This window comes from Xenopus tropicalis, chromosome 7, assembly GCF_000004195.4.
Source record: "Xenopus tropicalis strain Nigerian chromosome 7, UCB_Xtro_10.0, whole genome shotgun sequence".
NCBI classification, from domain to species: Eukaryota; Metazoa; Chordata; class Amphibia; order Anura; family Pipidae; genus Xenopus; species Xenopus tropicalis.
The window spans coordinates 45,766,647-45,783,272 of NC_030683.2; the positions used below are offsets into that span (position 1 = coordinate 45,766,647).

A 16,626-nucleotide genomic window follows, 5' to 3' on the forward strand; every position below is an offset into this window, starting at 1 on the left:
GTTTACAAAACATGTCTACAGATTTGCATTTATGATTTCAAAATCCTTTTTTTTGTCACTGAAGCAAGTATTATCCTTGGTTACCTGTAGAACTGTGCAATAATTTAGCACAACTAGAGGTGCCAATCTCTATGGCTATGGAGAATTCCTGGTCGTCAGGCAAACAGGCAGCTCCTAGTCAAATGAAAGGTATCGCATATACAGTACCCCTCCCTTCATATTTTACTCACTAATGAAAAATAAGTGGAACCCTGTATTTTTCCTTTTTGATGCCATCATCAGTGACAAGCAGGTGTTTCTTTGGTTTTAAGGCTCTTGCATGTCACTTAAGCATTATAAAATTGCATATAGATTTAAAGGTCAGAAATGCTATGACACATTATATGCAAACTATTTTAGCTATTTCAATAACAGCTACAGGACCACAGGTAATTATACTGATGACAGAGGCGCTGATGGCTACACGTAGGAGTACTGCAGCTATCATTTATTCTGTGCCATTTGCAGTCATTCCATTTTAAGCATGGATATCAGGAACACACATCTACCTTGTATTTAGGCAAGTTAAATGTTATCCTGTTGGACATACCTTTTATACACAGGCATCTTTTTTAAGAGAAATTGGTTATAGGGGGGCATACAGGTCCTTATTAAAATGCATACCTGCTTAAAATGAATAGAGAGTGATTTTGTCACCTGCCCAAGGAAGTATTAGTTTATCTGGGAGGCCAAATTGCATGGAATTGCACCAAATGTTTTACTGTTGGATTGGATTGGACATTGGATTCTGGTGAACCCATCAAAAAATATGACCCTAAAGGCAATGGCACATTAAAGCACATAAAAATAAGCTTCTCCGATCCTAATGTTGTTGAAGGAGCACTGACCAGCATGGCATGCACCTATGTGCACACTGCAAATTTCATATGTAAAATGCAAAACTGTGCCAAATCCACACAATCCACCAGTCCACTGACAGGTGGATACTTTACCCATTAGTGCTCTTGCAACAGTGGAGTGAAGTGGATAGGGGTTTTCTCCACTGATTTAAAATGCTGTGTAAACCATTACTCTTAGTCTGTTCTTGGTCTTTTGAATAAGATTTGGCACAAAATATTTCCAATACAAGCCCTTTTTATTTAGGGGCCCATTCATCAATGTACGAATCCCGAAATACGATCATCGAAAATGTCACAAAAATTCTTTTCATTTCAGTACAAAAATTTCTGAACTTTTGGATCGTAAGTACAAAATTTTCGTATTGAAACATTTGTAAACGTATTGGCGATCCGAAAGTCACAAAATTTTCATATCCCAACGATCGAAAAAATATTATTCTTTTCTAATCGTAACCAATTGTACATTGATAAATGGGCCCTTTAGTATCTTATAGCCGATTACCTGAAATTGTGCCACATGAGACTGTACCTTTAAGGTATGGCTGCTGTATTTAGGAACACAGCAAAACATTAGGGGGATGATTTATTAATAATTTGAAATTTTTCATTTGATACCTTTTCAAATAATTTCCATAATTCCATAATTATTAAGCTCATAACATTTTTTAAAACGTGAATGGACAACATAGGCATCTTAAAGCTTGCAAGTGTATGTAGAAGTCAATGGGAGTTGTCCCACAATTTAAGCACATTGTTTAAATTTCTTTGGAGAGCTTGTAGACCCATTGAAAAAGATGAGTAATATAATTTTTTACGGTTTATTCAATCAAATGTTTTAATAAGTAAAGTTGTTTTAATAAGCAAAGCTTTTTGGGTAAAATTTGAGTTTATTCGAATAATAACACAAATTCACAAATACAAATTTTGCTAATTAGGCCGCCCCATGTTGGAACAACTCTAGTAGGTATGGCTGAATTAGAACAGCACAATGTACTATGTCATATGTGTGGCCACATTACACTCAAGGTTGGCCCTCGTACCTATTTTAATAAAAAGATTTCTCTTTAAATATGACTGTATTCATTTCAGCTGATTAGATTGCTTTTGAAAATAATGCATATGCTTTTGGCGCTAAGTAAAAAATATCGTAAAAAATCGCAATTCTTTGTTATGTGTTTGTGATTAGCAGGCTTTCTTTAGCCAGACATAGAGGAGAATATATCAGACTCTTTGTGTGTTACTATGCCATAATTGCAATGTCTGTCAATAACCTTGCATTGTCTGTTTAAACCGTGTTTGTTGGGGAATTGATGTGTTTGTATGTCCTTAGTCACTGCTTCACTCACGTCTCCCCCTCACTGTTGTTCTCCTCCCTCCATTTTCCTCCCCATTCCATGTCTATTCAAACTCTGCCCTGCTGTGCAGGGTGCATCAGGTTTAGACGGCAGACATGGCCCACGGGTGAGTTCTATCTCCTTTAACCCAACATACCTCTCTCCTCTTACCTTGTCTTGTCCTGTCTGCTCTCTATTCTAGCCTGTTTCTCATCCCCCCAAAAATCTCTGAATGTTAGCTTCTTCTACAAGCAATCAGTTTTGGTTTCTTGCTAAATCTATTGGCACTGGGAAATGAAGTCATAGCATATCATTATTTCTACTTCTGTACGTCCGACAGATGTTAATCTGCAAATTATAACGTATGTCAATGGCTGGGAGACAGTTTGCTAGGGTTGCCATATCGAAGCCTAATTATGTATAACTAGTTCTTAGATATTAGATTTCAGCAGCAGGAAATCTGAATGGCAAAACATCTAAAATGACTTCTATAAACATACTTTACCTGTCCCTTTTACACAAAACTATATAGTATAAACATTTTATATATACATCTTCCACTTCTGTGCCCTGGCTTGTACCAGTCCCATGTAAAGGAAATGTACAACTGTTTTCCTGCAGGAATCTATGTGTAAGATATCATGTATGACAATTAATCAAGTTGTCTAACAATTTTTTTATGGTTGTGTCAAATAACTAGAAAGGTTTTAACTAGAAACCCTTTTTCTGATGAATTTATATCTTATCTACAGGCATACATATTGTTTTAAGAATATTAATATGTCAACTTCTTAACAATATTTAAAGCAGGAGATTGTCATTAAAAACCAAGACCATAAAAGCCATGGCTAAGGCCAATGCCACATGGATAATTGCAGGCCAAGGATCAGCCCATCTGCTGGCATCAGGCTTTTCCAGTGTCTGCAAGTGGCGCCACTGTGTCGGACCAGGTACAGTCACACACACACAGCAGATTTTGGTGTCAAAACATGTGAGTATTCATTTTGGCACCATAATCCGCTCTGTGTGTCTGCACCTGGGTTGATGCAGCGACTCTGGGTGGAGACACAAAAGAAGGCTGAAGCCAGTGGAGGGGCTGATCCTCAGGGCTGAACTGGCCTCTTGTGGCATTAGCCTTAGCCTAACGTTACAACTTATGTTGCTCACCAACCCCTTTAATGTTGCTCCCTGTGGCCTCAAATCAGGTGTTTATTTTTGAATTTCTGACCTAAAGGCAAGTTGCAAAGGTGTAAAGACCATGTGTACTGCCGAAGAGTGCCTCCTGTAGTCTGCTAGTCCACACTGGGCTACTGTTGCTCCACAAATTTTTTTTATTTAAATATTGCTCACGGGTAAAAAAGGTTGGGGATCCCTGTTGTAGATAGTGCTATTCTGAAACAGTTTGCGATTGGTCTTCATTTTTCATTATAAGTGGTTTTTAAATAATATAGCTTTTTATTTAGCAACTCTTCAGTTATATGAATAGGAGTTGGTTTGAATAGAAAGATAAGTTATAGAAAGTAACAATAACAATTAAACTGAAGGCCAAAGAGCAATAGTTTTTGGTTGCTGGGGTCAGTGACCCCCTTTTGAAAGCTGGAAAGAGACGAAAAGGAAATAATTAAAAAATGATTCAAAAATAATTCAAAATAAAAAATGAAGACCAAATGAAAAGTTGCTAAGTACAGGCCATTCTATAACACACTAAGGTAGGGGTATTTATTTGGAGACAAACATCACAGGTGATGTTGCCCATAGCAACCAATCAGCAATTTTTGAATGGCCACCTATAAGTTAGAAAACAAAAGCAAAGAACTGATTGGTTGCTATGGGTAACATCACTTCAAAGTTAACTCAATGGTAAACCACCCCATTAATTTAGCCCAGCCCAAAATGTATATGTATGTATTATTTAATCTGAAACCTTATCAATTTAGGCCAGTTACCAGTTTAACCATGTGAATTAAGTGTCTGCCATTCTAAATATAAAAACATTCCACCCCAACAAGGTAAATGTAAAGGCAATTTATATTAGTATTTTTGGCTACTGTTATTTCTCTTAGACTTGCACTATGTAAAACCATTTAAAGCTATTAGTACTGTACACTTAAATCAAAAAACATTTTTTTAGATTTTATTTAGAATAGGTTATTAGTGAATTGTTCCATTCCAATGATTCAGGCCTTCAGTGCCAAAAAAATACTTTGTCTAACACAAATTAGATGAAAGTATATCAACATGCATAGAATAACAAACAGCTTCATGTACCTAGCCAGAGCTTCATGAGCAGCCATGTTAATAGCATGCATGTTACTTTAGTTCAGCCTCCATGAGATCAGAGATACTCAAAGCCTAACAAGGCTCTTATAGCTTCAGGGAGAGAAATAGTTGATAACTCAGATGTAATTCAGATCTAAGGCATGGGACTAATGCTGTTAAATATACAGTGCCCCAGTTCATATATTAAAAATCTTGTAGGGTTTAATTGTTTTTAGATAAAACACTTTCCCTATTCCATATTATGGAACTGGGGCAAGTAGCAAGCGTAGATCCCAGTGTTTTGTTGTGAATAGCATCTATTAATTCTTAATAAGAGAGCTTTTTTACAACACTGATCTCTTTCAATGAAATGGAGTTAATAGCTTTTATCACAGCCTTCAAGTTTGTATAGTGTAAAACAAAACAAGGTTAACCAATTGTACTTAGACTGAAATCAAGGACGATTGTGCCCCATTATGTTTATGGCTATGAATGCATCCATTTCTGCAGCATGGAAACTTCCAAAATGCATGCAATGCTACCTTCTTGAAATGATGCAATTTCTTCTTTTTTTTAATCAGAATTTAATTTGTACTGGTTACACTGCTTAAATACATGACTAAACCAAAGTTTCTTTGTTATGCTACCCTTTTCAGCTTTGAGTAGACAACAAGGCATTTTTGGAATTACATTTTTATTTGATGTCAGTGGTCTGTGTTTTTAGCACATAGTATAATTGGAGAAATTATGTTTTGCAAAGATGTTTAGACTCAAAGCTGAAAAAATTTAACTGGCCAAATATAACTTGACTGTCTGCAAAACTGGACTGCTCTGCAACTTGCTTGTTTCTCAGTTTTCAAAAGCCTGATAAAAAAACAGTTTTTTGAGATTTTGTTTTTTTCTTAATTATAAACTAGGGGATCCCTGGACCAACTGGTGTTCCAGGACCAGCCGGACCAAAAGGGGAGAGGGTAAGTATTTGTTGTAATGTGCTAGGACATTTCTAAAGGTTTCTGAGATGATAACATTCAAAAAATGTAATTTTACTTTCCACCACCCCTTTCATCAGACCTTGGTAGAATCCCTGCTCTCTGAAGTCCATATAAAGCTGTGTAGGGTTCAAGTGCCTCTGACACTAATCAACCAGGCTAGGCTTCCAGGAGTGTCTAGAAGAGATAACAAGCAAATCTCATTGGCTTTCAGGCCTGGTACCCCTAGAGGGCCAGCCACACAGTTTAGGAATCACAGCTGAAGAGCTATGAGGCCATTGTGGAGTGGTCACAGAATGACATACAGCAGTTGGGCAGAAAACGTGGACCTCGACCAAGTCTGAGCTACATAATAAGGGCTTGCAGGGGTATATTGGGCACTAGGCACAGAGCTGTCATAAACAAATGTAATTCTGTGTCTCTTCCAATATGACACCTAGCAGAGCCTCTTTATAACCTTTATTTATTTTCAACCATAACAATGTCCCCATGGTATATTTTAGCTGCTTGATGTTTTATTGTTGTCTTTGAAAAAGTAGGAAAAAGTCTCTAACGTAGGTTTAATACATAAAGCTCCAGAGAATCTTAAGCCTTTCAGTGTTATGGCTAATCATTATAATAAGTGTAGATAAACAGATTCATTGTAATATCAGTTATATGTCCTGTTGTGTTTTGTTCTTGTAGGGTAATAAAGGAGATCCTGGAGTTACAGGACCAATTGGATCATCAGGGCTTCCTGTAAGTGCACAATATACTGGATTTTCAGCTTAACATAGTAATGTCTATATTATGGGGCAGATTTACTAATCCACGAAAGCTCGGAGCGTTCATTCAACGCTTGCGTAACTTTTTCGTACTTTTGCGCGAAAAAATCAGAAAGGTTTCCCGCTGTTTATAATCGTTCGGCACGAAAATTTCGGGACTTTCGGATTGCCAATACGATATTACCGTGACTAATACGAATTTTTCGTAAGCATATTCGTGATATTTGCGATCTTCAGAAATGATGGTATCCAATCCGAATTTGTCCCATTCGGGATTCGAACTCCCGTTTTCATGAATGTGCCCCTATGTATTAATCAGCAAATTACTTTTACATTTCTTTTTGCTTGCAGTTTATCCTTCACTTAATTAGTGGCTGCATGTAAAATGTACTTATGATTTACATTTGAATAAGTTAAAGCAGAAACCATAACCAACCAAGAAACCCATTTAATCATATGGTGCACATTTGCTTCTAAAGAATATACTTAAAAAATGGCTGACAACAGGGATCTGCTAATTTTAAATACAAGCAAATAAGTATTCATGCATATGAGCTATTTCCACCCAAGTGAGCATTTAGCATGACCTATGTAAAATCAACATCAACCAACTGATCTCAACAGGCGCAAGATATCTCATGCACAAAGTACCTGCTGTTGGGGATTTTTCCTATAAGAGAATGAGCCTGGTGGCTGTGGCACCAAGCAAAATGAATTGCTGGTGGGCTAGGGATGCTAGGATACATATGTGCTAAGTTTAAATTCCATTGAGACTTAAAGGAACAGTAACACCAAAGTAATAAAAATATAATGCACTGTTGCCCTGCACTGGTAAAACTGGTGTGTTTGCTACAGTAACACTACTATAATTGATATAATAAGCTGCTGTGTAGCCACGGGGGCAGCCATTCAAGCTGGAAAAAAGGAGAAAAGGCACAGGTTACACAGCAGATAACAGATAAGTTCTGTAGAATATAATAGTGTTTTATCTGTTATCTGCTATGTGCCTGTGCCTTTTCTCCTTTGAATGGCTGCCTCCATGGCTACAGAGCAGCTTATTTATATAAATTATAGTAGACTTTCTGAAGTAAACACACAACTTTTACCAGTGCAGGGCAGCAGCACATTATATTTTAGTTACTTTTACACACTTTCATTTTTTGGTGTTACTGTTCCTTTAACTATTGCTAAGTAGAGGCTTCTGTATCCCTCCATTCTTAAAGGGAGTTTTGCAAGAGCGGTTTCCAGGACTGTAACATTAGACAAACACATTTTCCCATGCAACTACTTTATTATGTGATATCATTTCTTATACGTATTTATTTTATTTTTATGTACTTTAATTGTATGTTATTCATTAACATGGGGTTGTCTTACCTATTTAACACTTTTTTAGCACCCTAATGGTGTGCAGTTAGATTCACTTTTCCATATGAACTAGTGCAGCAGTTCTACATTGTTTGATATTGTGGACTTATAATTTCCTTATATTGCATGTTCTTTGCCTGGATTACATTACATCATAATGTCTTCCAAAGTTGGCTGTGGGGGCCATAATATTACCTTGAAGGGACTATTTCAGCACATTGGCCTCTAGCTGGACAGCCCTGAACTAGAGACTTGAGGCCCTGTGATAAGTTCATGGTAGATGTTAAGGGTAGTTTTAACATGAGTATTTCTGACTTTTGTAATTTGCTGGGTAGGATAAAGGTGTGAAAAATGCAAGTAATGGTCAGGTTAGAAATATACTCTTATTATACCCAGGTACGTAACTATAGAGCAGTACTTTGATCAGGCTCTAAGCTCAAAACAAGGGTACATATATTGGAAAATACTGGTGTATCAGTCATACAGTTATGAGTTCAAGAACATCTATAGCAGCAAAAAAGTGGCCTTCAGGTTGAGTCCACTGCCACTGCTCCATGCCCCCAGTGGATTGCAGCCAGCCACACGGTTTGGGAACCACTGCTATTAAGAAAGCAGACCCTGCTTTATCCAAAATGTCTTATTCCCAAAATTTTAGGTGAGTGAGTACTTAAAATGGGTGAGTACTTAAAATTTCTGTGGGGATCAGTAACCACTGATTATACCTGTACCACCTAACAATTTTAGTGCACCCTCCTTAAATATCTATCAGAAAGAAGGAAAAAAATCTTTCCATGCTGCCCACAAACGAGCTCTCAGGACTTTCCACAAGATGGCAATATTAAGCCAATGAATTGGTATACAGTTGGCATGGTATTCTGCCGAGTCATAATCTGTTTTTTTTTTTTTTTCAATTCTACTTTGTTAAAATAGTAAATTATGTTTTTTAGGGTTTACTTGGACCACCTGGTGAGAAGGGAAGTCGGGTAAGGATCAAAACTTTACAAATTAATCTTTAATATTCTCTTGCTAATCCTTGTGTGATGAGGTGGAATGATTAAGAAATATGTATTTACAGCACTCTATAAACCAGGGCTGTGGAGTCAGTAGATAAATTCTCCGACTCCAACTCCTCAGTTTCTGATACTTCCGACTCCGACTCCACGACTCCTCTGTTTTTAATATGCTAATATATTTTATACATTCACTTAAAACACAACTGAACTGATAATAAACTGATAGACAATTGTATCTATACTCCTACTTCTAATGATTTCCCTAGAATCCCATAGTCATGTTTAAAGTTTAAGCTAACATTACAGCTGAATTACAGCAGTTTTTCAAATGTTTTAAAGCTTCAGTCTTAAGCTATTGACTATCCATTCCCTTCACGTATACAAGTATTTCTAGTCCTGCAAATTTGTTTTACTTAATTAGTTATCAGTGAGAGTTAGGCTGGGTTCCCAGTGGGCATTGGGTTCCCTGTAACAGAGGAACACGACGCAGTGGAGCTGCCGCACCTTAACTGTGTGTTACGTCCCATTTAGTGAAGCATACAGCCAATGAAAAGCTTCATGGTCACTCAGTGTGTTTGTTTATGCACTGCGTGCATTGGGCTTTATTCTTATAGCAGAGAAGTCATTAATTATGACTGTTTGTGAATTGGGACATTTAAACTTGCTTTATTTTATTTTTTTATTCCCATTTAAATTTAGTAGGAGTCGGAGTTGGTTCATTTTTTGCCGACTCCGACTCCAGGTACCCAAAATTGCCTCCGACTCCTCGACTCCGACTCCACAGCCCTGCTATAAACTAAACTAATATATTCCTGGCAAGTTTCCCAATAGCATCTTACTTTTCTACGGTTCACTCATTAAAGTCATAACTCATTTTACACAGCTAGTTTTGTCTCGTTATAAATACTTACCTGCACTTGGCTTATTAAAAACCCCATCGGTATGGTAATTGAGTAGGGGGGAGCAATCTGTCACTCTTTATCAGTTGTTAAACTTTAACTGCTCCGTAGCTAGAGAGTTTTGGATTGTTCACCTCACAGATTATGCTTGATAGGGGGTAAATTGTGTGTTTGTGTGATGCTGAGTGCAAATAGCTTGTGTGTGTGGTTTGCTCTTTCCTAATTTTACCGTTGTGCACGCTTGTGTAGTGCTACTGGAAAAGGGAAGTGTTAACCAGTCTAAGGCATGTTTAACATTTTGCACTAGCAAGAGTTAATACAATTTTATTTTTAATCATTCCACCTACAAAATGTTAACTTTCGTTTTCTCACTAATGACTTTGAATAGAAAAATACTAACATAATTTGTATGTTTCAGTTGGGCTCTATGTCTCTCTTGATCCAAGGAATTTAAAGATCCTATACCCTACTGATTATAAAAAATATACCCAATGTAAGAGCAATGGCTATTGTCCTGTGGATGTTAAACATATGAGCAATGGCTGTTCTGCATAGGTGGTATTATTTATGTTATCCATTGAGTCCAGATATAAAAAAAAAAAAAAAAAAAATGACCCTTGCAGCTTATGATAATAAAAATAGTTTTTGGTGTGGTATTAACAAATACCTTTAGGCTGAGCTCTTTCGGACATTATTTTGATTTAGCAAACCATGTCAAACATAAATTGTCTTATTTTAATCATCTGCAATTGCTCAGCACAACTCATTTACTATTTCTACATGCATTGTAGGTGCTAAAATTAGCTTAAAATAGCACCCAATAAAATGCCATACACCAAGAACCTGCATCTATTTGTGCTAATTTAAACAATAGTACCTGCCATTTACAGGCAGTAAGATTAGGGCTTTTTTTGCACATTGCACCAGCATATTGTCAGTTTTGCACCAGTAGAATCACCTAGTAAAAAGGCATTAAAATGCACACCCATACCCTGTGTGTGCCCCTAATGCTGTAAGTGCACGTTGTGCCCAAATATGCACAATTCAGTAAGAAGCAAATTTCTTTGTGTTGGTTCCCAGAGCAGATTTGTGAAGGTCTATGGAAAAACCCACAGCCTATCACTGACCCATAAAATGAACACCATTGTGTGCCATGTGTCAAGTCAGTGAATTTCTTAACTCTTTATATTAGGGAATGTAATGAGAGACAGACTCAAAATATACTGTTTATAAACAATATAAAAGTCACAAAAACAGGCTGATTAGTAAATAATACAGATTATTTCTGCATGGCAGCTCAGAAATCAGTGCAAATAGCATCAGAAATCAATAATCAGCACTGTAGCATCACTCTCTATGACAGACAAAACTGCTTTGACACTCTCTATGACAGACAAAACTGCTTTGACACTCTCTATGACAGACAATTTTCTGCTTGATAATTTGCTATGATCCCTAAGCTCAACTTCTCAACAGATGCTAAAAAGCACACTGAGCATGTGAGTGTTGCAGACACTCTTAAGGTCCCCATACATTATAAGATCCGCTTGGCGTTGGCGATGTTGAGCCGATGCGGTCCCCGATCCGACTGGATTTTCTAACCTGGCCGATCGAGATCTGGCCAATTTCAGGCCAGATATCGGTCGGCCAGGCTGCTCGGTTCTAACCATACACGGGCCGATTAGCTGCCGAATCGGTCCAAGGTAAAGGGACCTTTACAGATTGCAGTATGGCGATCCCCTGTGACAATCCCCTGTGACGACTTAAGTACTTTATCATTACTGCTATAGGGATGCTGAACATTTAAGCTGGTGCAGTAAATTCAGGATATAAAATATGGAAAATATTACCTTTCCAACAATTGCTCACAAAGAGAATACATTCAAAGAAATATGATTTATATTAGCCGTTTTGAAACCTGTTTTCAAGTATTCATCATTTTCATGAAGACAGTATTGACTCTAGTCTTACAGACTTTCATCATAACAAACAAAACAGATGAGAAAAGTTCTGCAATTCAGTCGAACCTTAAATTTGTCTTCTGGAGAGGGCATTATGTAAACCAATGTGGTTTGCTTTTCCAGTGTGGTCAAGAGGCAGAGATCAACTGAAACATGCTCATATGTCACTTGTGCAATACAACCTTACTCCATTTCCTCCTTGTCACATTTATTTTGTGTGTGTTTGGTTTTTGCTTTCTACAGGTCCACCTTTGTCCCCTTTATCCTATCCTTAACTTGTGCCTTTTTCCTGGGTCTTTCCTCCTACTTCCAGTTTTTCTCCTGGATTATCCTTTGTTGAAATATCTTATCCTTGGTTTTACTCACTTGCTTTCCACCTTCTCCAGTTCATTTCTTTTGCAAACCCCCATTTAATTAAATTTCCTAATAAAAGTTTTATTGTCTAACATTCAAATAGACACTAAATAAAATTGTCTCTAAAAACAATTAATAACACTTCCATCATGCTAACACATATTCTATAATTAGGTGTCTTTTTTACCCATAAAAAGGATATAAGATTGAATTGAATAAATATTATAAGCATTATTTATACCATGGCCAGATAGAATTCTTCTACATTTCTTGATTAAATGATTAATATATTGACTTACAATGTCCTTTTAATAAATAACTTACTCAATATAATATTTCCTACTAATGAATGCATTGTCTGCCAATGCATATTGGTTGGATGTTCAAATTATTTCACTTACTTTGTAATTGTTAAATATACATTATACTTATAATTGTAGCTATTTTAATCCAACTCAGATTCAATATTCTGTAGTGGTTATGAACAACAAGGAACTATTGTCTCCTAAGCATAAACAGTATTCATCTATCCACACAAATTGTAAACATGTAAAACTTAATAGAACTTAATAGATATACTTTATGGAACAACATAAGTAATAGTTTCAGTTCTACTACAGGTGAAGGTTTATGAACACACTGTAGGGGCTATGAAATATTTTCACATCCCCCCCCCCCTCTTAGAGATCCCTCCTTAGGATTTTAAGTAAAGGGCAAACTAAAATAAACATGCAATCCAAACACAGTTTTAGGGGTGATCACTATTTTTCATATGTAGAAATAAATCTTACCCATAGTAAGGGTGGGTCCGGGTGCTCATGCCCCAGACCTTTCAGCTTAGGGAGCCACCATGGGAAAATCAAAAAATAAAGCAGGCAGGCACTTTTTTACTTAAAACTCCTTTTTGGCTACTTTTCTCTACAATTTCCTGAATATCCTGAGTGCCTGCCTGCTTTATTTTTTTAAATAAACATGGCTCCATCTCTTTGTTTGTAGTGGTTCAGTCCATGTTCTAAATATTCATTATTTCTGACCCTTGGAGCCCACTGAAGGGGGTAGATGCCCCAGAACCCTACAGGTTTTATATATCCTCTTCCTGACCTTATAATGGTATTTACTAGAGACTGCCAGTCTAAAAATAAAAGGGCTATATTGGAAAAAGAACATCCAGTGCATTTAGAATGGAGGATTATTGGTTTATTTTATGGGTATTGCTACTATCATTCTTATGCTGTACGAAATGACTTGGCAGTTTACAAGCAAATTTTGTAAAACTCACTTTGTTGGGCAAACCTGACTGGACCATAAAATTTTAAAGCTTCACCTGTACTAAAATAGGATTTGGAACATAATTGTATTTTAAACAATCTTAGGGGCCCATTTACTTACTCACGAACCGGGCGAATGCGTTCGATTGCGGTTTTTTCGTAATGATTGGTATTTGGCAATTTTTTCGGAAAATTATCGCGACTTTTTCGTTGACATTCGAATGTTGCGCAAAATCTGGCGATTTTTTCGTAGCGTTAAAACTTGTGCGAAAAGTCGCGCCTTTTTCGTAGCCATTCCGAAAGTTGCGCAAAATGTTGCGATTTTTTCGTAGCGTTCGGATTCATTCAAGCTTCAGTATGGTGACTTTTCTTGGGCCAGGTTGGAGCTGCAGGGTGTCATTGAGCCCTATGGGAGACTTTCCTTGGGCCAGGTTGGAGCTGCAGGGTGCCATTGAGTCCTATGGGAGGCTTCCAAAATCATGCTAAGTCTGAAAGTTTCGGCCGCCGCTTACGAGCGCTCAATACGAAAAAGTCGCGACAAGATACGAGCGAATCGTAATGGCTACGAAAAACTCGCGTTTTTTCGCGAAAATCGTATTGGTAATGAAAAAGTCACGACAATTTCCGAAAAGTCGTAAAGGCGCCGAAAAAATCGCAAAAAATACGAAAAAGTCGCAAAATGTTCGTTTTCCAATCGGAATTTTTCCAATTCGGATTCGAATTCGTGTCTTAGTAAATCAGCCCCTTAGTGTTTGTACGTAATGTAAAGGAAAGTAGCCCACCCTCTCTGCTGTTCCTTGTTAGTTCCTGGGTGGCTCACAGGAGGGAACATGCTCTACAGGAAACACTAATGACCCCTTTTCAGCTACATCTTTACATATGAACATTTCTATTCTATGTCACTTTCCTTTACACACTTACTGATATATTAATTGATAAAAGCAATATGTGTTCCTTGATAGCTCTTTAAAACAATTTTTAGTTGGATGATCCTTCACATTATTATATCTTTTTTCTTGAACCTAATTATTATTTGCAGGGGGAAAGGGGAAAGAAAGGCTCTAGGGGTCCTAAAGGGGATAAGGGAGACCAAGGAGCGCCTGGATTAGATGCACCCTGCCCGTTGGTATGTTTGATGATTTTTACAATGTATTTTATTTAGGACTTGAGGATGGGAAGAACAATAGATGAACTGTTCTAATTGCTCAATTCTGTTACAGTGATAACATGAATTTATAATATTTGGCAAGATTTATTTACATTAAAAGGGTCTTCAGCAGGTGGAAAAGTTGGTAAGTTCAATAAATGGGTCTGCCTCTTTCTACCACCACTTTCCGAAGATTGCTACCAGTATCTGTGAACAGGACCTCAGGAGTAATAAAAAGCTGAGAATGTTTTCCCTTCCTCAATACTGGAGAACTTCATCAGGTGTCATGGTAGTCAGACTGGCAAAGTTGTAGGACACCATGAGTAGATCTATCTATTTAAAAGATAATTGCATTTTCTCTTGATTTGTTGTTGTTCTCTACGTGTAAGAGAAGAACCCATAAAGGACAGGTACAGCTAGAATGTTAGCTGCTCCAATATGGAAAAGAACATTACACAAGAGTACATAATGCAGAAATCCAGCCAAAAATGTCGACGTACTGACAAATTGTATAGAAAAGAATGCTTAGTCGGTGATGCAACGTATGCCCTCTAGTACAGAAATCATAGAAAATCATTCTAATGGAAGCTATATGTGAAATGCATGTGTCCTGCAGCTTTGCCATACTAAGGCTATCATGACGTTCCAGTGGCAGTAAATGGTATCTCCTGAAATAATCGAAATAGTTGATTTTGTGAACAGGGACACCGAGGTTTAAAAGGCGAGAAAGGTGAACCGGGGTTACCAGGGCTGGACGGGCTGGATGCCCCTTGCCCATTGGTATGGCTTTAACTTCCCTTTTCCTGCATGCTTTGTACTGTGTTCTACTGCTCGTCTTTGCTTGATGATGTCATTAACATATGCACCATGCTCATGTCATGGACGCATTGTATCAGGTTTGTATGTATCCTCACACTCACAAATGGCTCTTAAAACCTTCTAGTAATCCAAACGTGTTTCTTCTTAAATATAATTCACTAAATCATTAAATTCTGCTTTGACCTTTTTCTTTACACAGTATTTTATAGTGGGCTTTATTGATATCATATTTTATTTCTAATGTACTGGAGCAAGTCCCTGAATTTACCATGACAAAAATTGGGCACAGTTCTAGAAACTCCAGCTAGAAAGCTGCAATGAGTTGCAGTGTACGTATTAGAAGCAGCCCTGATTTTTCAAGTGATCTGATGACTTCTTTATTTCCCCTCAACATTCTTAATTTTTCTATTCAGCATTCTTGTACATAAGTGGCAAGAGCCAGAGATGGATTGCTCTTTGTTTTGTGTTTTGCCACTTATGTGCCTGGTAACACCAAGGGTATGTACTAAATTACCAGGGAGAAAATGTGGTACGCTAAATTGTCCCACCACCTAGTATGGATGGCTAGCTATACCAAGTGCCCTTGTTGAACCTTTTTTCATGCTCTAATGCAGGGGTCATCAACCTTATTTTTACCTGTGAGCCACATTCAAATGAAAAAAGTGCAAGAGCAATGCAAGTATGAAAACTCTTTTGGGGGTGCCAAATAAGGGCTATGATTGGTTATTTGGTAGCCTCTATGTGGACTGGCAGCCTACCTATTTGTTTATGCAACCAAAACTTGGGGATCACTGTTCTAATGAAACATTAGTTAACACTCCTTAAGTATGGGAATTTTAGTTCCATTTGTTTGTATTGCATGACACTAACTAAGACTTCTTTTACTGCTAATGTATGATTTTCACCTGCAATAGTAATTACATATATTCTAAACCAAAACCAGACTTTTTGTATGGTATGAATATAACCAAAAACTTGTTTCATTGCCTGTTTTGTACAGGGTATAAACTCACTGCCCAGTTCCTGTAACCATTGAACTCATGGCCTGTCATACTATATTATATGTATTTCCTGTTCTTTTAATCAACCTTTAACAAATTCTACTCCGTTAGCACACTTCCCTTTTCTCTCCTGCCATAACATTGCCCTCCTTACCCTTTTTAAAGCCAGTTACAATAACCTTGGCAAAAACCCCAAAACAGGGGAAAAAATAAACCTGCTTCTCTATTTGTTAGTAAGATAAGCTTAACTAGATTTTTTTAATTACAAATATGTATTACATTTTTTAGATTCTGTACAGTTTGTCATAACTTGTCACCTTAATATTGGTATTTGCAATTATTTGTACTCAAACTATTGCATAACTAAAAATCCCTGTAGATACACAAACAGAACTAGGTCCTTTTGTGGTAGTTTAATATATCCATGTGCTGCTCTGTACACAGAGCTGACAGGCTGCATACAGACACAGACATGACCAGGGTTGCCATCAGAAGCTTTGGGGCCCCGCACAAGTTATTTATATGGGGCCCACACCATTAACACAAAGTAC

General features: G+C 37.3%; 1 protein-coding gene across 33 annotated transcripts in view; it reads left to right on the top strand.

Annotated features, from left to right (window-relative positions):
• The window catches only part of col13a1 (collagen, type XIII, alpha 1), a 201,571-nt gene that overhangs the window by 173,393 nt on the left and 11,552 nt on the right, over positions 1 to 16,626 (top strand). For 29 of the 33 annotated variants that reach the window (XM_031905313.1, XM_031905314.1, XM_031905320.1 and 26 more), the window contains 5 exons: positions 2,325 to 2,360; positions 5,410 to 5,463; positions 6,166 to 6,219; positions 8,561 to 8,596; positions 14,148 to 14,234. In XM_031905313.1, coding sequence (XP_031761173.1) covers positions 2,325 to 2,360; positions 5,410 to 5,463; positions 6,166 to 6,219; positions 8,561 to 8,596; positions 14,148 to 14,234 — 267 coding nt within the window. Of the gene's footprint in view, positions 1 to 2,324; positions 2,361 to 5,409; positions 5,464 to 6,165; positions 6,220 to 8,560; positions 8,597 to 14,147; positions 14,235 to 14,957; positions 15,036 to 16,626 lie in introns of all 33 variants that reach the window. The other 4 variants (XM_031905311.1, XM_031905315.1, XM_012954058.3 and 1 more) reach the window with 2 other exon arrangements.